The 24961-nt window shown below is 42.7% G+C and overlaps 1 protein-coding gene and 1 pseudogene across 1 annotated transcript; one reads left to right on the top strand and one right to left on the bottom strand.

The window, feature by feature from the left end:
- Positions 1 to 53: 53 nt before the first annotated feature.
- TMBIM6 (transmembrane BAX inhibitor motif containing 6) lies at positions 54 to 21373 on the bottom strand. The gene is made up of 10 exons (XM_036455603.2): positions 21216 to 21373; positions 10291 to 10377; positions 9814 to 9922; positions 6666 to 6786; positions 5047 to 5095; positions 4847 to 4944; positions 4566 to 4645; positions 3991 to 4091; positions 3087 to 3162; positions 54 to 2021 (listed from the first exon to the last, which is right to left on the bottom strand). The coding sequence occupies exons 2-10, from the start codon at positions 10344 to 10346 to the stop codon at positions 1998 to 2000; spliced, it is 714 nt and encodes a 237-aa protein (XP_036311496.1). The 5' UTR covers positions 10347 to 10377; positions 21216 to 21373; the 3' UTR covers positions 54 to 1997.
- Positions 21374 to 22968: 1595 nt separating this feature from the next.
- On the top strand, positions 22969 to 24365 carry LOC118728763 (annotated as a pseudogene).
- Positions 24366 to 24961: the final 596 nt, after the last annotated feature.

The following is a 24961-nucleotide window of genomic DNA, read 5'->3' as shown; positions in this document are numbered from 1 at the left end:
CCTAAGCCCCATGTTCAGCTGTAGTCTTGAATTTAAAACACATTAACACCAGGAAAGGTTAAGGAATTTTCTTTATTATTTTTTTTTTTACAAATTAAGACTATGTAGATTTTATATATTTCTGATCAAAAACACCTTTGTTTTCACAGTATGAGTTAGAGAATGCAGCCTGAGCTGAAAACCAATGAACTAGAAAAGAAAGCGGTAATTACAGTGATTACTGGTTTAAAAACCTGTTAGACATTTTATTTAAAAGTAGTTTTTTGTGTTATTTTTTTAAATATCTTGTCATTCTTGGCACTGTTTCTAAAGAAAAACTCCTTTATCCAAAGCAAAAAAGCACAAGAGGTGGAGTTTGGCTTCAAGAGATGTTAACTCATTCTCGGAACTAACAGAGAATCAACAAATGTCTGGAGTTGCTACTGGGGTTTAATGGGAAGGAAGTCCCTTTAGTAAGTTCTCAAGCCAGAGGCTGGAGGCAGCAGCTAAATCAGAGGGCAGCCTCCTCCGTGGAAGTGAGCCATTCTGGGTGGCACACCACCCCGCGAATATACACATTGTGGGAATTAATCTTTTCGTGGGGCGGCTCAGGGATAGGCTGCACTGAAAATCAGGAGGCCAAACTGTGCGGGGTGTGAACAGGCAGAGCCAAAAATGGTGTCTATTGGCATTAAGCTTTCAATGGCTCAGTCCCCTTACACTGAAGCCCTGAGTAGCCAGAGCCACAACTGCTCCCAAGGCCTGTCCATTTGTCAGCTGACTGTACAGCCCACAGGGTAGGGCTGGTATCCTATTAGCACTGCTCCCTCTCCACTTGCAACCATAAAGCTGCAGGCAATCAGGTGTCTTGCAGGCCCAGTCATCTGGGCCCTGCCAGGAAGACAGGATTTACGGAAACATGTGTACAGCCAAAAACTAAAATGCATGCGTAGACACCTTCTATTATTCGGTAGGACATTACCAGATGGGAGAAAACAAAAATGCACTGAAGAACCCTTGTGAATGCTGCCTCCCAAGTCATCACAGCCCCATTCTGTAGATCTAACAAAAAACCACTCAGCAGAGATTTTGTCCCAAACAAGCCCTTATCTAGGTTTCTCTCTCAAGATTAGTAGAGGCTCAGCCATTACCCTCCCCTGTCCCTCCTCTCCTGGGATCTTTCATCACAGCCATCTGGTAGAGGCCACTCAGTAACTAAGGTGATAAAATAAAATAAAGGCCGGGGAAATGTGGGAATTCTAGGTTCTACCTTGCCAACCAGCCTTTTCTCAGTGCCTGACATGCACAGTCTTCCTTTGGGCTGAAGCCTGCCCACCTGGGATGGAAAGCAGGCGGATTCCCTGAGGGCCAGACTAGGGCAGGACAGAGAACACAGAGATCCACATTCCTTCTGTGATGGCAAGGCGGAAAGGTGTGTGCGGCCAGACCAGCAGTGCCTTGGGCAGCTCAGAAGAGGCAAAGCATCCACCAGAGGCTCTTCCTGTTCTTTGTAGGGGCTGACGGAAGCTCAGCTATAATGAGCCAGAGTGACAACAGGACCAGCAAACTTCCTTCCAAAGGAAAGCACGCTGCCCAGTCCCACAGAAACCGGGCACCGGCCACGCACAGCGCTGAGGAAGGAAGGGCCGAGGCGGCTCTACCAAACAGTTCTCATCCACCTGGTACAGCTCAGCCGGAAGCGGGTCCTGGAGTTGGCTCCCTCTGCGGGTTCCACTCTCACCACGGTGGACTGGCTGCCTAAGCGGGGGAAGAAGCCAGGGATGGGGATGACAGAAAACAGAGTGGGGAAGAACTCCAGGAATATGAAGCCAAACTCCAAACTATATTCTGCTAATCAGTTTTTTGATCAAAAATTTCAAAATAGAGAAAACCACAAAGTACAAAAGCTTTTCTGATGCTTTTCATTATCACAGAACACGCCACCTGTAATGTGTGCAAAGAGAAAATGAGGGGGCGGAGGGAGTGGAAGCCAAAATGGGAAAGGCTGGATGGTCATTTCACTTCTTTTCTTTCTTCTTGTCCTGGAAATGAAAAAAATTACCCAATTAATTTTTGACATCAGACATTCAAACTAAACTCTTTGAGCCAATACTGGCTGCGTTTAGTTAGGGACTGGAAGGGCGCAGGACAATAAAAAGGAACGAGAAATGCTTCTTTAGTCCACTGGTGGACCCCCAAGTTGCTGACACACTTCTGATAAGACTAAACTTCAAGCAACCGTTCCCACTCCCACCACAAGAGTACTTGTGGGCCACGTGACCACTCTCGGCCTCTCACAACCCCACGCTCAGACCCGTCAGGGAAGGCTGCAGCCAGGCAGTCTACCCTAGAAGAACTGGAGAGCTCAAGACCCAGGCTGAGACCACCGATTTCCATTAGGCCTGAGAAGGAAGCATAAATCCTGGGTATAAGCTAACATTCAGAAATATTCTAGTCTAGGGAACTCTTCAGTAGATCTTAGGTGGAAGCTCAGTGTCTTAAACTAATGAAAGATGAGCTGCTTTGACTGAAACTGGGACACGTGTTGGGTGCTCAGTCCAACTGTGGCACAGACCAAAGCAGCAGCACACCCATCTAGTCACCTGCTTCCACCACCGCACTGTGTCCTGTCACAGTAAGAACTGTAAGAGAAGCTGTCTCATTGTTCCCTGCTGCTGGAGCAGACTAACCAGACCCAGAATGCTTCCCTGGAAAAAAATCAAGTCCAACAAATGGATAAATTGGTCTACTTCTGAAATACATTTACAAAAGCTGGTTGCCAATATTATAAAAATCCTCTAGAATATTCTTTTCTGAGTCATAACCATCTTTACAGCCTTTATATTCTTCGTATAGCTGCTACCACTGAAGCTCTTTTCCCTTGGATACTAGAATTAAGTTTGTGCTTTTTTTCTTTTTTTAAGGACTGTTTTTACTTGTTCCTTTGGCTCCACTAGCTGAAGACTTCAGGTTTACTTCTTACTCAGTGGCCTGCATTATATAACCCTGGGCCTACACAGTATGTAAGTTAAGTTTTAAATTCGAAGCACACACAGATACTGAACTCAGGAGCTATTTGCTCATCTTCGGGTAGGGGGCTGACTGACCTTCTCGTTCATGGCCAGGATCATCATGAGTTTTCTGAAGAGAGTGACGAAGTCTAAGAAGAGGTCCACACAGTGCCTGAAAGAGCGCCGGATCACAAACTGCATTCCACCTTCCTTTCCACAAAGACACAGAACACAACCCCCACCCACGAGTACTTCCACCAACGAAGGAAGTAAAACTGTTAGAAATCTTTTCAATTCAGTGAAGCCACGTAACAGAAAAAAAGAGAAATTCATGCCTAACTCTTAACCCTGCACTACTAACTTTGAGAATTTCAACATGAAAAAATACATATATTTTAAATTTATGTGTATATATTCTCATTATTAAAAAGATTTAAAGGATACAAAAGTATAAAGAATAAAAGGTAAAGGGTCCCTTTTCTTCTCCTCTATTAAAAGTATGGAGGTAACCACTATTAAAAGTATGGAGCTCTAGCCGGTTTTGCTCAGTGGGTAGAGCGTCAGTCTGCGGACTGGAGGATCCTGGGTTCGATTCCGGTGAAGGGCACTTATCCCAGTTGCAGGCTCCACCACAGCCTGGGCCCTGGTTGGGTGTGTACAGGAGGCAACCAATTGACGTTGTCTCTCTCCCCCTCCCTTCCACTCTCCCTAAAGATCAATGGAAAAAATATCTCCTAGTGAGGATTAACAAAAAATAAAAAAATAAAAAATCTGACATTTTTCAGGAATTTAAAGAAACTATGCTATCTGGAACATTGTTCCAAAACCATGGGTATCCTCCCACATACACACCCCAAAGGTAGGCCAATGCCATCTGGTCTACTCATCACTAGAAAGGTGGGTCAGGCAAACGTCTGTCCCTAGGATTCAGAAAAGAGCTGCAGAACAGAGCAGTATGCCTCACCCTTCATTTTTGTTAAAGACCAGTTTTCACACTTACCAGATATAATCCTTATCTCCATTTTCAGCCTTTTCAATGATGAGTTGAGTATCAAAAAGGACAAAGCCACACATGACCATCAGCCCCAAATACAAGTTTGCCTAGCAAAAGAATGAGATGAGGTTACCATCTGTAGAGACCACTGAGGAAAAAGCCGTACTTCTTTCTGGCTCTTGGCCACCTGAAAGTACATCGAATGCTAATCCACTGACACTGACATGCACGGGAGCCGCAGCCTATAGCGAAGACCTCGTTACTTCTGTCAGCACAATACTGCACTAATTGTTTTGGTCACTGGAAGAGATTCAATCATTTTAACAATGAGCTGCTGGCTGGACAGACCTTAGAGAAATGATCTCTGAGCAAACTGTCGTCTTCTTAGCAATGTGCAACCCCTGCTTAATCTGAACTTTTACCCACAGAAGGCTCCATCCTAGGAAGTTAGAGGGAAGGCTTCAGGGCCCTGCCCAACAAAGTGAGCACTCTGGAGGGTTCTTGGTCTATCTTGCTTTAAGGTTAAACAAGAAAAAAGTGTGAGGCAAAGAGCCACTGGAAAGTTATATGCAAAGTCTCACCTGGAAAAGCCAAATGGATCCAAAGAAAAGGTTCCCCAGGGAAGACAAGAGCATCAGGCTCATGGCTGACATCAGTATACCTGTAAGAGATGACAAAAAGCCATCCTGAGAGGAGCCAAAGTAAAGCAATCCAGTTAAAGCCATTCCTTACATTTCTCCCCAAATAAAGGCTTCCTACTTCACCCCGATAATCACAAGAAGTTGGGGGGCGAGGGTAAGGAAATAGATCTAGCAAGAATCCTAGAGTGGAGACCCTCTCTGTGTTTCCAATCCATACTTACCTCCCAAAAAGAGGTAACTACGGCGCCTGGCGTAGAGGGCACTCAGGGTGAAGCAGGTGAATATCATTGCGGTGCCCATGAAGGCAGTGGGAATGATGCTGTTAAGGAAAAGACCATGAGATTGAGGGTATAGAAATAGTTTATATTTAGAAGGTACATTCACAAAAGTAGAAAGAATAAGACACTTCCAAAATAGTTACCTGGGGTTGATGGCAATACAAAACTCCAGAGCAGGGCCCAGGCCAACCCCTAGAAAACAAAAAGCCCCAGAACACATTACTACCATCAATTCTTTCTTGCTTTTCCTTTTCTTTATTTTTTAATATTTTTATTGATTTCAGAGAGGAAGAGACAGAAACATCAATGATGAGAGGGATTAATTGATTGGCTGCCTCCTGCATGTCTGACCAAGCCCGAAACCCAGGCATGTGCCCTTGACCGGAATCAAACATGGGACCCTTCAGCTCTATCCACTGAGCCAAACCAGCTAGGGCACTACCATCAATTCTTGAAGAGGACCCTCACCCAAAAGCTCATCATTAAATAGCACAAGCATGCTCATGCTCCTAAAAAGATAGACAAAACATGTGGACTAAAGTAATTAAACCTCTCCATTTTCTTTGTTTTCAAGGGAACTTAAACTTGACAAAGTTATTTATTTATAGAACTGCAAAATGTCCTCTTAGCTGAAAATCACTGACGACTCCCAGGAGGAACAGAGATTAGGAAAAATGAAATAAGCATGTGAAACCTTTTTTTTTTTTGTCTAAAGTTTTACGTAAGTCTCCTTTTTCCCCATTTGACCATTCCCACCCAGGCAAGCCCCCACTGCCCCAGTGTCTGTGTCCATTGGTTATGCTAATATGTATGTGTACAAGTCCTTTGGTTGCTCTCTAACCCTCGGCATGTCAAACATTTTTGAGCTACATCATAAAGGCTGCAAAACTCTGAAGAGGAGTGATGTGGGCCTGTAATGTGGGCCAGATCAAGAATTAGATTAGAAAAAAAAGGATTAAGAGTAAAGCAGAGCCTTGTAGCCAGCAACCTTGTAGTCATCCAGGACTGACTCTCTTTGTAGCAAGAAAGGCCAGACCAGTTCTGCAGGTGGACATGTGCCAACAGGAGGACACAGCAGCAGCCTGTTCTGTTCTGGCTCCAACATTACCTCTACTTTGGCCACTCCCCTTCTGATTCCACTCCTTAATGTCTTCAAAAACTAGCTTTCCTCATCTAAAAATCATAATCTCTAAATTCCTGCCTTTCTACAATTTATTCAACATGGTATACATTAGACTCACTCAGAACCAGTTGTACCAACTCCAATGCTGCTTTGCAAATATTCTTACTGTGAAGCTTTAGTCCGGTTTCTCTTAATGATAATTCTAGAAGTGCTGTGCTTTTAATTTTTTTCATGAGATCAGCAAAGGGCTCTTTGTAATAGTTCTCAATGTATGGCTTTAATTAATTGTATGTAGGTTCAGAATAGATGGATGCTTCTATGATAGTTGCCAGTATGAGTCCAACTAAAATTTTTGGACCTTGTTTAATCAAATGTCTATCATTAACAAGTTATGCTACCTACGCTCTTAAACCTCATTCATTCAAGCACACAAATCAGCCACTAGTCACAAATAGCTTACAAGGCAAATAAGAAAGCAGCACAAGGCAAAATACATTCAACTGTAAGGCTGGATTGTAAGTGTACCAGTTGGGATGAATCAGAATAAATACATGTCTCGGACCCTGATCTAAAGAATACTAAAATATACAGTCTCCACCCCCAACCCCCTAAATGAGACCAATCCTGTAACATACATACCTGTAAGGAAAGCAAATCCAGCAAGAAGTCCCAGTCTTTTTTGCTCGGTTTCATGGCTATGAGGTGTTGTCATCAGCCAAATCATCAACCCCAAGGAGCCCAGGGCAGAGAGCAGGCCAGCCTGTCAGAACCAGAGTCATAACTGAATACTTGAAAGTATCGAATTTATTTTGCAAGAGACTTTATTAGGTTGTTATTCATCTGAACATTCTAATATTTGCTTCTAACCTAGAGGCAGTGGGAAAGGCATGGGGGCTAAAAAGGAGACTTAAAGGACCACGGTGGATGCTGGAGGCTCTTCTGGCCCCAACTATCCTAGTCCAACCATGAGTCTTACCCAAGAAAGAGGAAAAAATGAACCAAAGTGACAAGTGCTAGAAGCACATTCCAATCTGTAGAACAAGTAGAAATGACCCCTTTTTGATCACTTTAACACACATACAAATACATGTACACATCCAGAGAAAAGAGACTGAGAGAGGTGCTATAAACGGAACGCATCTCCCACTTTAAATTCATGTTTAAATTCTAACCCCCAATATGATGGTATTTAGAAACAGGGTCTTTAAATGATGATTAGGCCATATGGGTGGAGCCTTCATGAGGGGGATTAAGGCCATTATAAAAGGGAACCCTGAGAGCTCCCTTAACCCTTCCGCCAGGTGGGGACACAGCGAGAAGATGGCCGATTAGGAGTCAGGAAGAAGGTCCTTACCACACAATACAACTGCTGGAGCTTTGTCTCAGACTTTCCAGCTTCAAAAACTAAAAGAACTGTTTGCTGTTTAAGCCATTCAGTCTACAGTATTCTGCTATAGCAAACTAAAAGGACTAGGACAAAGGTTAAGTATCCAAAAAGTACCCAAACTGCCCTGGCTCCATGGTTAGTGCATCCACCTGAGCATGGAAGGGTCACAGGCTTGATTCCGATCAAGGGCACAAGGGCAGGTACCTGGGTTGCAAGTTCTATCCCTGGCCCCTGTTGGGCGAGTTTGGGAGGCGCCAATAGATGTGTCTCTTTCACCCTGATGTCTTTATGTCCCCCTGTCTGTCTCTCTTCCTCCCTCCCTCCCCTCTCCCTTCTATTCTCTCTAAAAATGTCCTCCACTGGGGGGAGGTCAAGAGGAGGGAAAGTAGTACAAATGTACTACTATTTGTAATGCTTCAAACAATTAAAAAAAAAAAAAAAAAAAGGAAAAAAAATGAATAAAATTAAAATTAAAATGTCCTTCAGTGAGGATTAATAACTACGAAAAGTATCAAAACATTAAGAACATGTAGTTATTTCTGAGTGATAGGATTATAGTTTTACATTTGCTTATCATTAGTCTGTTATCCAAATTCTTTATGACAAACATGCCTTAGTTTGTAAGAAAATAATTCTTTTTTTTATAAGCAAATAGGAAAAACCTACTGGCATATAAGAGAGAAATCATTAGGGATGTATGTAGGCATGAAGGTCCTTTTTTCCTTTAAAAGTATAAGTTGTTCTCCACAGTAGGTATGTTCTGTAAACTCTCTATGAACAATGAATTAGTGAATACTGAACAACTGGCTCCTGTGGAAAATAAAAGGTTAGGTCCTTGGGAGCTACCAGTTACATTTTCATAATTGATCAATACATAACCTTGTTTTATGTGTGTTTTCTGTTTGAAGGCAGTTTGATGTTTATTGTTGGTTCATTAATATTGAACTCACAGTCACAGCACTGTAACTCATGCCTGAACAAAGCTTATCTAACAGACATTTTCTCCCTAAGGCACATAGTAGTCTTCTTGCAATTAGGAACAGTAAGAGCACTTAAGCAACATGTTTGGAGCCATTTTAAATAGCAAAATTATCAACAAAAAACACAAAAATGAACAAAGAAATGTTGTACTAATTAGACCATGAAGAGGACTATTGTTTACAGCTTGAGAGCTTGAAATAAGGTCGTGTGTTACCTGGTTCAACCTCGGCTGGAACATACAGATGTGATGGTTTTGCTGCTCTGGGTATGATTGCAAATGTCTGCAAACATACTGATTTTAGGGTTACAAATACATTTTAGTGAGTAGGTATATTTGCAAATATGAAATCCATGGATAATGAGGATGATTTTATTTTACATTACTTAAAAGGGACACTCTTGCCGAAACCGGTTTGGCTCAGTGATAGAGCATTGGTCTGTGGCCTGAAGGGTCCCAAGTTCATTTCTGGTCAAGGGCATGTACCTGAGTTGCAGGCACATCCCCAGTGGGGGGTGTGCAGGAGGCAGCTGGTCGATGTTTCTCTCTCAACGACGTTTCTAGCTCTCTATATCTCTCCCTTCCTCTCTGTAAAAAATCAATAAAATATATTGGGGGGGGGAAAGGCGGTGGGGGGACACTCTTGCCTAAGAGGTAGATCATGTTTTAGTCTAAATTCAAGGGATCAAATTCCTAGCCTTTGAGTATCTAGAATAATTTTTCACACCGCCCCTGCAAGGAAATACCTGAGTGTGAAATAGTTCTCAGCAGAGCCAATGCCAACACAGGCGCATCCTTGTACTTATACTAAAAAGGAAGCACTAAAAGCAATAAGTTGTGGCTAGTGAGAACTTTAAACTTATTTATTCCTCAATTGTCCCCCTTCTATTCCTGCTGATCAAACCCAAACTTTCCCTCAACACAGGAAAATGAGTTATTGAAGCATTTTTCACTCAAATGTGCAGATAAGTGTATCAGAGAGTAAAATGGGTCAAATCCTTAAAGGTCTTAACCCTGCCCCTCCTGATAATTAATCATACAATCAGTGTTTTGTATCTAAATACTCCAGTCATTCAGGCTAAAGATAAAAAGGCTACTGTGGGGAAGAATCCCAGCATGCACATCCTGCCTCTCCTCAGTGGGTAGGGATCTTGTATATCAGCAACACATCACTCGGTGTCAGTGTTCAGACGGTGTCAGGGTTCAGACGGTGTCAGGGTTCAGACGTTGTAAAGCTAACCACTTCACTATCTGGAGGGCAGAGTTGCCAGAAAATTCAAATGGCTCTGCATATATCCTGCTTTATAGGCCGACTCTGGCCGAGTTCAGATGCCAAACTACTGAAAAGGATTAAGGAGGAACACAGGCTTTGGACCACTCTGCTGAGCTAGTTTCTTCCAATTATATTTTGTTGCTCTTACCTGAACGAAATGAGTGACCACATGGACATAGGCCCCCGCAGCCGCCACAAACATGCAGAGCGCAAAGCTGGCATAGACCTTCTTCAGGTGCTGCTGTGTGGAGGGGGATCTGGGAAAGAATGTTAATACAGCCATCACTCTGGGATCAATCCAAGCTCAGCTCTAAGCTAAGAATCACTGCCTCTCTTCTCCTTTCAGGGAATACGTGCAAGTTATATTACAATTAAAAAAAGAATTTCTGAAAACAGGTTAATAGAGAATATTAAAATGCTGGGGAAGAGCCCCAAACCCAAAATTATGAACAATCAGAGCTGAAAATAGAATAACTAAATGGCTTTCTAGTTTTTTCACAGCAGTCCTTAGAAACCGGGTGCTTATCCTCAGGATTCTAGTAAATATACAGAAGTTAATAAACTAGGGGGGGGGGGGGGTAGATATGAAAGGAAAAGAAACTGTAGTTGAGGACAAAATACTTACATATGAGAAAATTTTAAGAGCGCATCAAAGTTGATCTTCCGATCAAATATGTTCATGATGTCGAGTCTGTGGGACACAGCCTCCACTCTGTAGAATAAAGGAAGGTAGGTTATTTTAAAGGTACCAGAACAGACAAAATAACAACTTTCTTATTTAAAAGAGCAACATATGCCCAGTTGGCGCGTGGCTCAGTGATTGAGTGTTGACCTATGAACCAGTAGGTCACGGATGGATTCCCAGTCAAAGCACATGCCCAGGATGCAGGCTCGATTCCCAATGTGGGGTGTGCAGGAGGCAGCTGATCAATGATTCTATGTCATCATTGATATTTCTCTTTCTCTATCCCCCTGCCTTCTTCCCTGAAATCAATAAAAAAATATATTTTTTAAAAAGCAATATACAAGTGTGGAAAAATGAAAGCTATTTAAAATCCCAGTTCTAACACAACCATCTTAATTTGTATATATTTCCTTCTAGAATACGTTTACAATCATAATAAACAATTTTAGTTATTAATTAAAATTTTTTCCCTTCACTATTTATCCCCCTCATAATCAACCATTTCCAATAATACAGGAAACAAACCTATCTTCCTCTCCCCAAAGTATTTATTATTAAAATTTTATTTCTATTCTTTTAGATTTAAAAGATTGTTTCTTTGAGAGGTTCTCAATTAGCAATCTAGTCACTGGAACATAAAGCAATTTTATGTCACTGTTTCAAGATGCTACAGAATTCCCTCAACAAAGGTATAGAATCTCAGATTAAAAAAAAAACAAAAAAAAAACAAACTATAAAGGTCTGCACTAGGACTTACATTTTAAAAATATACATGTAGAAGCTTTCTACCTAGTGTATTTTATTTTTAATTTTTATTTTAATAATTCTTTATTGTTGAAAGTATTATATGTCTCCCCTTCCCCTCCATTGACCCCCTCCAACTGACCCCCATCCCCACCCCAGGCCCTCATCACTCCACCGTCTGTGGCCATGGGCCCTGCATATATGCATACAAGGTTCTCGGTTGACTATTTCCCACCCACCCATCCACCCCCGCCTTCCCTCCAAGAGTCTGCACTCTGTTCCATGCTTCCATGTCTCTGGATCCACTCTGTTCATCAGTTTGTTTTGTTACTTAGATTCCACATATGAGTGAGATCATGTGATACTTGTCTTTCTCCGATTGACTTATTTCACTTAGCATGATACTCTCCAGGTCCCTCCATGCTGTCTCAAAGGGTAAGAGATCCTTTTTTACTGCTGCATAGTATTCCATGGTGTAAATGTACCACTACATTTTTTATCCACTCAACTACTAATGGGCACTTGGGCTGTTTTCAGATCTTATCTTTTGTAAATAGTGCTGCTATGAACACATGGGTGCATACATTCTTTCTGATTGGCTTTTTGGTTTTCTTAATACCTAATGCATTTTAGAACAATTTTGTGTTGTGAATAACTTTTTAGTTCAGTTCTAAAATGCATTAGGTATTAAGAAAACCAAAAAGCCAATCAGAAAGAATGTATGCACCCATTTTAAAAAAAGGAAAGTTCTTATCTCCATGAAAAGGAAATTTGTGCAAAAAAGATTTTTAACATACCCTTCACCCAGACTAAATGTTACTATTTCACCATATTTGCTTGTCTCTCTACATTTAGCAATATCTACCTATCTATCTATCTATCTATATAGTCTAGATTAGGGGTGTCGAACTCAATCAGAGAAGGGGCCAAAATCTAAAATCCAGCCTAAATCACGGGCCGAATGGTTTACTGAACAGTCATAAACTGTCATTGTGATGGAAACGCAGCAGAGTGCAGTGATGACAGTGCGGTGCGGGCCACATTGCAAGGCCTGGCGGGACGGATTTGGCCCGCGGGCCTTGTGTTTGACACATGTGGTCTAGATATTGACTATATAGTCTAGATATTGACTCTCTCTTCATTCATATATATATATATATATATATATATATATATATAGAGAGAGAGAGAGAGAGAGAGAGAGAGAGAGAGAGAGAGAAGAGAGAGAAGAGAGAGAAGAGAGAGAGAGATAGCCTGGCTCAGTGAATTGAGCATCGTCCCATTCATCAAAGAGGTTAGTGGCTCAATTCCTGGTCAAGGCACATGCCCCATTGCAGGCTGGTCCCTGATGGGGGGTAATGGGGGGAGGAGGGGGTGTATGCAAGAAGCAGCTGATCTGTTTCTATCTCTCCCTCTAAAATATATATATTTTTGCCATGCAGACACAATGCCCCTTTATCTTGACATACTTCAGTGTGTACATCCTAAAAGTGATGATCAAAATCAGAAAATTAACACTGAAGCAATTCTATTATCTTATCTACAGACCTTATTCAGATCTTGCCAACTGTCCCGAGGGCATTTTTATTGACTGACTGACTGATTGATTGATTGATTTTAGAGAGAGAAGGGAGAGAAAAGGGGAAGAAGGGGAAGGAGAGAGATCAATTTGTTGTTTATGTATTCATTGGTTGCTTCTTGTATGTATCCTGACCAGAGATCAAACCCAAAACTTTGGCAGACGGGACTACGCTCTAACCAACTGCGCCACACTGGCCAGAGTCCAAAGAGCATTCCTTCCCCCTCCCCCACCCCCACCCGCCCAAACTAAACTATCCCCAGATCACATTATATATCAATACCATGAAAGTCAGGCTCTTAAGCTTTGTTCCCTCCTCTATCTCACATGCAATCCTAAATAAACATGCCCATCTACAGAACTAAAAATCTCATCAACAGCTTTCATCTCTCCTAATATAAATCTTCCAAATTCTTATCAGACCCATAACTATCCCTTTCAAATTTACAAAAATAAAAATAAAAAGGGGGGGGGCAACTAAAACTGAAAAGGTAAATTGTTTGAAAGACAGGCCAACTACTCACACCCATTCTAATCAGCACTTAACCCAATACTCAGCAAAATTCATCCACGCAATAAAATTCCACAAATGAATTTCCTGAGGAATCCTGGGCCAGTGGAAAGATGCCATTCTTAAGAGTTCAAAAGCATCATTACCACTTGTTTCCTGAGGCTCTCTCACAAAGGGAACCATTAAAATGGCTGGCTTGCTTTCTAATTTCCTCTTTCTTTTCTCATCATCCCTACTCACCTCAATTCTTTTGTTCTGTTCTTAAGGATGGGTGCAGTGAGAAGCTGCAGAACCTACTAAAGCTGTTGATCTCATCCCTAAGTCTCAGGGCTCCAGCTTCTTGATCTAGATGGTGCAACTATTGCAGGCTGTTGCACTGCCAGCCACAGCCTTCCATAACCATGATGAATAATACAGTCTCTAGAGAGCACGCTTACAGGATGGCAGAATCCAGCACCTGGAAAGTGTCTTTGTTTAAAGCTTCCATTAACACCCCTAATGACATCCCTAGACAGAACCTGCAACAGCACTGAAGCAACCTTCCAAGCTAAGTTTCTCAATAGCATTCACAATGATAAAGCATCTCTTGCTTCCAATTTCGAGTTAAAAAAGGAGGAGGTGAGGGTAAATACTCAAATACCCAGGGGATCGTTAGCCAGAAAGGGGCAACACTCTGAAACGAGACCCTACTGAGTGGAAACTTGGGAGAGAATGGCAGAAAATCATCTGTCCCAGTTCACAATGACATTTCCCAGGGGGCACTGGCTGCCTCTTTTCAGAGCTCTCTTACAACTGCTGATGGAAAAACCAAAATCATCAAAGATTGTGAGGGTAAGGATGGAGGTGTCAAATAGGAATTTCTCCATAACTTAGTGGTGGCTTCTGGTTTAAAAATATGAAAAATAAAACCAGCTTTCTAACATTTAAAGAGAAAATGTAACTACCAAACTTTCCAGACATAATGAGACACAACAACTTTAATAATAACTGTGGGGGGAAAGAAATGCAATATAGTACAGAAATTTAAGATGTCATGATATGCTCTGGCCAGTATGGCTCACAGCTGGTGGAGGGACATCCTGTACATCAAGAGGTTTCGGGTTCAACTCCCAATCAGGGCACATGCCAACGTAGGTTGTGGGTTCAGTCCCCAGTTGGGGTGCGTAGATACAGAGGCAACCAATCGATGTTTCTCTCCCATCCTTTCTCTGAAACAATAAAATGTGTCTTCGAGTGAGGATTTGCAGTGGGAAAAACAACAATTACATGATGTACATATTACATATTTTCTGAAATGTTAAAATATTAGGAGGAAAAGTTAGTCTTAGTATCAAGGAAATATGATAATTTGTTCTATGTCTATACTAAACAAACAAGAACTAAGGTGCAGATAAGTAATGAGCTAGAAAACTGTTCTTACAAGTTTTTCCAGAGAGACAAACTTATCAGGTTTCTATCTTAGCCTCAACTAGTTGTGTTCAGAAGCTGTACAGAAAAGATATCTCTATTTTAAAGGTCAATAAACTCAGCTAAACAGGATTAAATTGCGTTCATAACTCAAAAGTAACAGCTCCCATACCAAAAGAGAGCTTGAGTATTCAAAACCATTAACCAAGTAACTCAGCTAACATCCAGAGGGGCCTCCAGAGTTAAAGGAAAACCTTTGTTTAAAAAAATTTATATAAAAAAGGTAAATTTTGTTATGTATATTTTACCTCAATAAATAAAGTACTTTGTATATTGCTCAAAAATTCTTTAATACAGCAATCTCAACAGACATCTAAGCCCATTACAAAACTGACACCAGCACTGGTCTGCCTTAGCCAATCCCAACTTGTATAGAAATCTAGAAATTAGATCCTTTCTTCCACTATCCACTTTTATATCCATCGAATTATGAAACAAGGAAGTAGGGTTATTTACACAGAATACAATGAGGACAGTGTTTCCTGGACTCAGGAAATTTGCTTGTTTTACATTTGTTCGCCAAGTAAATATTCAGGTGTTAATCACAACCAAACCCTTTAATACGGTTCAGAGCCTCATTTTAAGCCTTCATCCTTAAAGAGCAGGAATCCCCAAATTGTCAGAATCTGTCAAAAAGTGTTATGTTGGAAGGGTCAATCATTCAGTGCCTCCTCTACCAGAGGGACCCAAAAAGCAAAACAAAAAACTCAGTGCATAGCTTTACCATGAAGAAAAACAAGTAAAAACATTGGTTTGAGTTAGGTATTCTGTGATCTGTTTTTGCTTGGGGAGGGAAGAGCAGCAGGGGCAGGCAGGAGGAGACATTATTATTCCCCCTCCCCTCTGCCCCAAGCAAAGAATATATTGCTTATTAAAACAAAGCAAGGAAAACGAAGGGCTTCTCCCTTCAAAATCCCTCCTATTTAACACAGCTTTAACCAAGAAATGAAACACAAATGCAAGAAATATATACAGGTAGCAAAAGTGTATACTCACCAACCCATATAACTTGGTCTATTAAACCCTGAAGGAAGGATGTTCTTCAGACATGAAAGATAGGTCTTTAATTAAAAATTCTACCCTACTGAAATTCTTGGCTTTAACAACTATGAGGAGACAGACATTTTTATCAATGAACATCTGTGTCTAGTGTCTTGTTAAATCCATTGTTTTGTTCTAGGTATCTTCTTTTCCTTACCCTTGTACTAAAATGAAAAGACTATTAAGTGCCAGGGATTAAATTTAAAAAATTCCTTGCCCTGGCCAGGTAACTCAGTTGGTTAGAGCAACGTCCCTATACACCCAGGTTTTGGGTTTGATCCCCAGTCAGGATACAGACTAGAATCAACCAATGAGTGCATAAATAAGTATAACAACAAGTTCCCTTCCCTCCCGCTCTCTCCTCCTCTGTTTCCCTCTGGCTCACACTCCAACCAATAAATAAAAAATTAAAAGAAAATTCTCTGAAATCTATTCCAACATCTATTAAGTACAGTGCATATGAATAAACCATGACCAAAAGCTATGCAAAACAGAATCATGCATTTAATATGCATTAAAAAAAAATCCTTGCCTTCGAAAAATAAGTTTGCTTACTGCTGAAGCCAGAACAGCAGCTAGCAGCTGCCCCAGTGTCTACAATTTAACATTAAACCAGCAACTCAGAGAGACATTGTTTACAGATTTAATTAAAAATGTAGACTGAATTATGGTTCTTCATTCTGTTCCTATACATTCAGAAGGGACCAAATTGGTACTTAAGATAAAAAATTTAAAAAATCCCATGTGGTAAAATTTTTTTTAAAAGGAGACAGAACTGTTAGTAATTTTTCTTTTAATATATTTTATTGATTTTTTACAGAAAAGAAGGAAGAGGGATAGAGCCAGAAACATCTTGCACACCCCCTACTGGGGATGTGCCCACAACCAATGTACATGCCCTTGATGGGAATCGAACCTAGGACCTTTCAGTCCGCAGACCGACGCTCTATCCACTGAGCCAAACCGGTTTCGGCTGTTTGTAATTTTTCAGTAATTCTTTCTATTGAATAGTTTTCAGAATCTGTGTAACCATGTCCTTAACATAGTGGTTAAAAGTATAACCTGCTACACTGGAATTCTGGCTATTCTTACATTAGCTGTATGACATGCGACAAATTTCTGGGGCTTAACCTCGTGCTTGTTTTCTCACTAGTAAAAAAGTAATATATATAGCCGAAACCGGTTTGGCTCAGTGGTAGAGCGTCGGTCTGCGGACTGAAAGGTCCCAGGTTTGATTCCGGTCAAGGGCATGTACATTGGTTGCGGGCACATCCCCAGTGGGGGAGGTGCAAGAGGCAGCTGGTCGACGTTTCTCTCTCATCGATGTTTCTAGCTCTCTATCCCTCTCTCCTCCTCTCCGTAAAAAATCAATAAAATATATTTAAAATATGTATGTTTTTTAAAAAAAAGTAATATATATATTACCTACTTCATAGAGTTGAAGATTAAATGAGACAATACGAAGTGCTTAGAATAGTGTTTCATACATAAGATTGGCTCAGTATATTAACAATTATTGTTACTAGTGTAAATAATCATTACTTTTAAGTCCTCAGTGTATGCTTATCCCTTGTAAAAATCTAGTTTTAGAAGACATTTATCACAGGCCTAATTTACATATGCCCTGTTAATTACTTCTAAAAAGTATTATTCAACTATTAACTCACAGCTAGCTATATCCTTAAGGCTTACTATTTACCCAAATGAGAAATTTAATTGAGGGGTGGGTGTTTAAGAAAATTACAAACTGGAGTTTAAAGAAGCTAGACAAATCTTATCACTGATTAAAATTGCATTTCTTTAAATGCCATGGCAGGTGTGTTCAGTGGTCAGAGCACCGGCCCTCCCACCAAAGGGCCTCGGGTTCAATTCCTGGTCAAGGGCATCTGGATTTTTTTTGCTCCCCACTCCAGGTCGGGGCTCATGTGGGAGACAACCAGTCGATGTGTGTCTCACATCGATGTTTTTCTCTTTCTCCCCCTCCCTTCTACCCTCTCTGAAAAGCAATGGAAAAAAATATCCTCAGGTGAGGATTAGAAAATAATAAATGCCATGCCCTTCTGGTCATTTACACTGTACCTCCTGTCCTATGGAGTCACAGGCATTGAGACCCTAACAACCACTAAATGATAATCTGATGTGTAGAGATTTTGATGAAGTAAATGGTCATTAGCTTGATAATTGTAACCTAAATGTCTCAGCCACTACCTCCCTTTAATTTGGGCCCAAATCTCTGGATTAGCCAGCACTGAATACTACAATATCTTTCTAGGGGACTGCCTCAAAACCAAACCAATACCTAGAGATGGAATGTCCATTGCCTTCAAAAAATTATTTTTTGTAGCAAAATTTGCCACTACTGAACCACGCTCTATAATCAGAACTGTTTGACAGACACTAAATCATAAGGCCCCAATGTCCTAATCAGGGATAGGAAACTTTTTCTGTCAAGGGTCATTTGCATACTTATATAAAATGATTCACTTAAAAATTATCCTGAGCCCTAACCTGTTTGGCTCAGTAAGGTAGAGCATGGGCCTGCGAACTGAAGGGTGCCAGGTTCGATTCCAGTCAAGGGAACGTGCAGGAGGCAGCTGATCGATGTTTCTCTCTCATCGATGATTCTAACTCTCTATCCCTCTTTGTAAAAAGTCAATTAAATATATATATATATAATTATATTAATATATAATAATTTTTTACAAAGAATTGTACATATATATATATTTTGTTATCCTGCTGTAATTGGTCAAACATTTAATTAACTCACCCTGTTGCCTTGGTAGGGCCAGACCAAATGATTTCTCAGGCCTTAAACAGCCCTCAGGCCATGTTTCCCAAACCCTGTCGTACATATAAACTCCCTGTATAAACCCGCAATCCCTCCCCAGTTTACACCGTATTTATCCAAATGAAAGCAGGCATAAATCAGGACAAATAGCGCATCCACTCTATCCTCAATCTTGAAGCTTTTTTCCCCCAAGTATTTTGTATTCCATTAATTGTACCAAAACTTCTCTCATACATTTGGTTTTAAGCACCTTCAGAGCAGAGCTTGCATAAGAATCAGCTTGCTAGCTAGCCCCACACGTAAGCACAACCAGGAGACTCCAGAGCAAACCTAGAGCCCATTATCTGATCATGAATGTTATAACCTCAAATCGACATTCCCCAGCTGGCACAGAGGGAGACCTACTTTGAATGGTCACTCCTGTTGTCCTAAAAGCCAACCTCTACTGTCTTTCTCTCCTTACACACCGTCTTTGGGAAACAAAAATGTGCATTAAAGCTACTCCATGAAATTTTATTAGAAATTCTGGGGTAACGAAACATTTGAGTGGAAGACACCTCTACTAGGCTTCTACAGCCAAATTAAAGCAGCAAGGATAATTGAGAAGATTGAGCATCAAGAGAATATTCAGTGTTTTCCCAGAGGAGATTAATACTCTTGGGATAGTTTATGAAATAAAGTGAAACTCTTCAAGTCAGCAGTAGTGCCTTCTATAATAATACCACTGAATACACGTATATAAAATTATATGACTTTTGAAGTGCTTTTATATACATTATCCCCTTTGATCTTCGCACGAATGCATGAGTGAAGGGAAAGAATAATTAGTCCCACTTTAAAGATTAAAAAGAAAATTCAAAAAGACACAAGCATTGGATTTGGAGTCATGAGCCCTGCCATTTTCTACCAAATAACTTTGGGAAAATCATTTTACCTATGGTCCTCTAGGCTTTCTCATCTGTAAGATAAGGATAATTAACACTTACTCTACCAAGCTTATTGAATGCTGAGAAGCAAATCTGTGTGAAATAATTATAAAGTACTAAACAGACAGTAGTATTGACTTGACCAACATCAGACCTCTAAAGGCTGGTGCTCTTTACACTACTACACCCTACAATAGAAAAGCAAATGTTTATGAAGGCAGTTCCAGGCATAGATCAAGAGAAGTTTTTTTTTTCTCCAAAATTAACATATGCTGATTGCTATGACATTTTTCTGTATTATTTAGCATTTCCACAATAAGCATGAACTATATCCATAGCAACAAATACATATACAAATGCTGGTTATACTGGTTAATTTTATCCTCCCTATTGTTTAGGAGAGTAAGACTTCAGTCAGATCAATAGTAGAGAAGGGAAGAAAGTGGGTACCGAGCGATGTTTCCACAACAAGATGAATAATTTAAGAAGGGAAACTCTGAATCTAAATTACAGATTGCATTTCTCAACAATTCACTCTGTCCCCACTGAAGGAAAATGGCAGAGAATCCAAATGTCAACAAAGTACTTAAGCCAGGACAAAAAATACTCCACAGAGAGGAATAAAAACAAAACAAAACATCAAACAGCAAATCTAACAATTACAGAAATGGGTGTGTTCACAGAAGCCACAAGAAACTTGGGGGGGGGGGGGAAATCTGTCCTGAACTGTTCTAAAGATAAAATAGAAGTAAATATCAATAAGTAACTAGAAAAGCCCATTCTCCGCTAACCTTTAACCTTAAAATGTTTGTGCTTCGGACACAGTCAGCGCTTCTACCCGGTTACACATTCACAAGTTAACCATTGCTAGAACAGAGTCTCAAGTTCAAAGAGGTTTTTGTCCTCCGGGGTGGGCAATGCAGCCCGGGCTGGCACAGGGTAGTGAGTATTATCCCACCCACCCATCCCCCCTAATAAACAGACAAAAATCGCCACAGCCCCTTATTACCCCAGCCCCGGCGAGCAGGTCCCAGAAAAACACCACGGCCCGGCGCCGCCTCTCCTGAGAGGACTCTGGGAGGGAGGGCCGCCCACGGCTCCGGCCCCGCGCAGCCGCCCCGCTCACCTGTCCGGAGGGAGCCAACCGGACCGGCGCGGGGCTGCCCGGCGGGCGGGAAGCCAAGCCCAGCCCGCTCTCCCCACACCTCCCGCGGGTGCTGTTGGCTCGCACGTAACTAAGGGGCCTCGCGTGTCACCCGAGTGTGACATCACCCGCCCCGCCGTGACAGGGCGGCCGGCCCGGCCGGGCCCCGCCGCTCACCCGGGGGCGCCCGGCCACAGGTGCCGCGGGCCCGGGGCGGAGCGGGGACCCGTCGGGCAGGGCGAGGGCGATCACACACCCGTGCGGTTTCGCTTTCACTCCCCTCGGAAGGAAGGGGTGGGGGGACGTGCCCTAAATTCCACACGGGCCAGGGCCGAGGGCCCTGCGTCTACTACTCTTCAGCGGAGCAAGGGGAGGGGACGAAGGCTGAAGGGAGAAAGAGAAGCTCAAAGGGGAGCCTGGACGCCCCCAAAACCGGTCTGACGGGCCCCTCCCCCGCTCCCGCGTAGTAACGCAAGCGCCGTACCCGTTCCACGCTCCCCGCCCCCCCCCCCCCAGCCTTCCGGGGTTCAGTCGCAGAGCAGGGGCCTTTTCCCACGGGGTGTAGTCCCCCCGAAAGTGGAGACCCCTCCCTGGGCCGTTAAGACAATAACTGCGAGCCCCTCCTTCATCCCCGGCTTGCGCCATCCTGCTTCCGGACCTACCTTCTCAGCCGCCTCTCCGGAGCCCACAAAGCTCTGTTAACACCGGAAATGGTTCTGGCTCTCCCCGGCTCCGCTTCGGACTCTTTACCCTGAGTCCGCCCCTCCGGCGAAGTCCCGCCCCAAGCTCCTTCTAAGACCAGTCCTCATTGGCCGGGGCCTGCCCTTCTGCCATTTTTTCGGCCGCTTACTTCAGAGCCATTCGCTGATGCCCTTGTCAATCAAGTCCCAGGCCACCAACCGACGTGGTAGAAAAGGTCTCCTCCCTCTTCCCCTGTAGCGAGGAAGGATTGCTGTGCAGAGCCCCCTCTAGTGGAGAAAGTGAAGAAAGGCAGGCCCCACCCAAGACCCAGACCTAGCAAATAATAGAGCCCCCCGTGACGCGTGATGGGATAGCTCTGTAAAGTTCCGGGGTCCTGGGGTTTTAGGCTTGTATATGGAATGTTAAAAAGGGAGAGAGATTTAGAAAACAAAAGCACTCTCGTCTCGGCCAGTGTCGCTCGGTTGGTTGAGCGTCATCCCAAGCATCGAGGTCAGAGTTCATGGTCAGGTCACATGATCGGGTTGCGGGCTCCATCCCCAGTAGGGGGTGTGCAGGAGGCAGCTGATCAATGTTGCCCTCTCACATCTATGTTTCTCTCTCCCGCTCCCTCTCTCTATAAAATAAATAAAAACATATTTGTAATTTGCTATCCTTTGTTTCTTATTAGTGAGCAAAAGAAAAGCCCTTGTGATTATAGACTATTTTAATTTTCTTTTTACTTTGCTTTTTATAATAATTCTAATTAACATGTATCATGTACTGCTTTTCATATGCTCAATGTTTAAGATGCTTTATTTGTATTAATTAATTTAATTTTTGCAATTACCTTGGGAGGCAGGAACAATTACTACATTTTAGATGAAGGCACAGATCAGGCTGAGGGACGCCCCCCAGTGCATGAAATTTCCTGCACCGGGCCTCTAGTGTGTGTGCATGTGTGTATATACTGTATATATATATATATATATATATATATATATATATATATATATATAAATGTGTGTGTGTATGTGTGTGTGTGTGTGTGTGAATCAAAAGGTGACCTCCTGGTTCTTAGGTTGAAGCTCAATCACTGAACCATAATGGTTGGCTGTGTGCACATTTTTTGTTTGTTTGGTTGGTTGGTTTTGTTCCAAAGATTCATTCTTTATTTTGATACAAAAACACACACACAACACCCTTCAACCTCTAAAGAATGCCACTTTTTTTTCTTACTGTTGTAGAACAAACACAGAATATCTGTTAGCAGCTCCAAGGATATCACTTATGCTTTTGGAAAAAGTCATTGCTATTTGGATTCAAACACACATCAATGTGGAGGAAGGACTAACTAATTATCTCCCTCTTCTGATTTCTCCATTATTTTTACTAAATCATAGAGGAAAGCTAGTGGTTAGGATGTCACCTAAAAATCTGCTAAGGGAGGTGAAACCTGATATCTGAATCCAGCTAAATATAAAAAACATGACCTTTCATTTGCTCTTCTCTCCTGTTTCTGAAGTAGGAGGGTTCTACTTTATATCCCCATGGGCCAGCAGTAGGCTTGAGTTATAGTTGGGGTATAGTTGTAAAAGAAGTCATTAAATTCTGGAGGGTTTGACATCTCCTGGAAAGAAGTGAGCTAGAGGCAGACTGCTAATCTGGATTTGCTTATAGATGGAAAGCATTTACACTAGGAGTCCAGCTGATGTGCAGCTAACATGGAAGTAACCAGGCCTAGGGCTCGATAAAAACATTCAGATGGCAGATAACAGCTTTTCAGATGGGGCTCCTTCAGATTCCTTGGAAGCTGCTAAAGATGCGAGTGCTACAGAGAAGCTCACCAATCCGGTGATGCCAGACCCCTCAAGTTCTGGCAGCCTTGCAGGAGTGGCTTGACAGTGTCTCCCACACTCCTTCCAGCTACAGAGAGACTTTACCTACAGCAGTAAAAAAAAAGAAAAAAAGAAAAAAAATCAACACATTGAAACAACTTCAGGTGGAGGATGCTGAATAGAAGCCACACTCTACGAAGAGGCCCATGTCATGGAGAGGACATACATGGTGCTGGACCAGCCTCTCTGACAAAGGACGGGAGTTTGTCACTGGTGAGGCTGAGTCGACAGATGGAGAATGCGAGTGGCACAGCGAGAATGAAGAGGGGGGCAAAGTGGCCAGAGACATGAAAGTAACACAGTCATCGCAGAAAAAGAAGCCGAGGCAGCAGAGGAGCCAGCTCCAGAGGGATTCAGAGTTCCGGTTCACCGTCTTCAGAAACGTGGATATGCCAAGCGAGTTAGTCCAGGAATATGATGAGCCAATCTTGAAACATCTTCAAGATGTGAAAGTGAAGTTTTCAGGCCCAGGGAAGCCTATGTCCTTTGTGTTTAGGGTTCCACTTTGAGCCCAGCAACTACTTCATCAATTCAGTCCTGACCAAACGAACAAGATGAAGTCCGAGCTGGATAAGGCCCACCCCTTCTCCTGCGAAGGCCCTGAAATAGTTGGTTGACTCTGCCGGGTGCACTATCGACTGGAAGAAAGGAAAAAACGTTAGTCAAAACAATCAAGAAAAAAATGAAACACAAGAGTCCAGGATCTGTCAGAACCATCACCAAGCAAGTCCCCAGTGGTTCCCTTTCTAACTTCTCCAGGCCACTGAAAGCATCTGGGGGTGGAGAGTCACTTGATGAAGATTCCGAGTTCACGTTAGCCTCTGCCTATGAGATTGGACACTTCTTCCGAGAGCGGCTAGTCCCGAGGGCCATGCTGTACTTCACGGGGGAGACCATAGAGGATGACCACAACTTTGAAGAAGGTGAGGAAGGAGAAGAGGAGGGAGATGAAGAGGATGATGCCCACGTGAGCCTCAAGAAGGAGCCCAGCCAGCCCTCTGAGTGCAAGCAGCAGTGAGCAGTGAGGCCCTGTTGGCGGAGCGCCCACATCTGACTTTTTTCAAGTGCGTGGTTTTCACTTTCACTTTTCCTCTTTCCTTATTATTTTGCTTAATCTGTACAGCGGTCACTTAAATGCATTTCAGAAGTGGGAGGTTTAATCCCAGCACCCTCGGCAGCCTTGGGTGCAGCTCAGTAGACTTTCCCAGGCCTGCTTTGGGGGGCTGGTAGTCCACCTGGGGTACCACGTCGGGTGGGAAGGTCCCTGAGCCCAGGACAGACTGGAAGCTTCTGCTCCCATCTCTCATGTGAAGACAGCACATGCTTCGTTCCCAGCCACCTGGTCCTCTGTGTCTGATCTCACAGGGTCCGTGCTCCTCCGTGTGTGTGTGTGTTGTGTGTGTGTGTGTGTGTGTGTGTGTTCTTACTTTGGTTTTATTTTCCTTGGGCGGAGGGGTGAGGGGTGGATTAGGGTCTCGGCCGTGCTGAGGCGTCAGCTTCTGTGGTTATCTGTTCCTTTGTCTGTGAGCCTCCGGGTGCAGGCTGTCACTTGTCCTCAGGTTTCTGAAACCACATTTGTGACTGGAGACCTGGGGACTTGACCCGGAGGAGGTGGTGCTGGATCCTCTGGGAGCGCAGACTGTCTGGGAGAAAGCTCTCCCTCTTGCCACTGACAGCTGGTGGCATAAGCAGCCTGCCTCCCTGACACGGAGACCTCTCTCCTTTGGGTGGGGTTGTGGGCAGTGCTGTGTGCCCATATTCTGTGGGGAGGGCTGGGCAGGGCACACGTTTCCTCGTCTGTAAGTGTCATGTCCCCTTAGCTCCCATTTCTC

The sequence above is a fragment of the Pipistrellus kuhlii genome, unplaced genomic scaffold, assembly GCF_014108245.1.
Source record: "Pipistrellus kuhlii isolate mPipKuh1 unplaced genomic scaffold, mPipKuh1.p scaffold_m20_p_3, whole genome shotgun sequence".
Taxonomy (NCBI): domain Eukaryota; kingdom Metazoa; phylum Chordata; class Mammalia; order Chiroptera; family Vespertilionidae; genus Pipistrellus; species Pipistrellus kuhlii.
This window is presented reverse-complemented; position numbering and strand designations above follow the sequence as displayed.

Coding starts and splice junctions, on each gene's coding strand:
- TMBIM6 (XM_036455603.2), bottom strand. CDS start 10,346: ATGAACATATTTGATCGGAAGATCAACTTTGATGCGCTCTTAAAATTT. Junction 9,923..10,290: donor CTCTTAAAATTTTCTCATAT/GTAAGTATTTTG, acceptor ATTCTTTCCCAG/ATCCCCCTCCACACAGCAGC. Junction 4,646..4,846: donor TAGTTACCTCTTTTTGGGAG/GTAAGTATGGAT, acceptor CATCTCTTACAG/GTATACTGATGTCAGCCATG.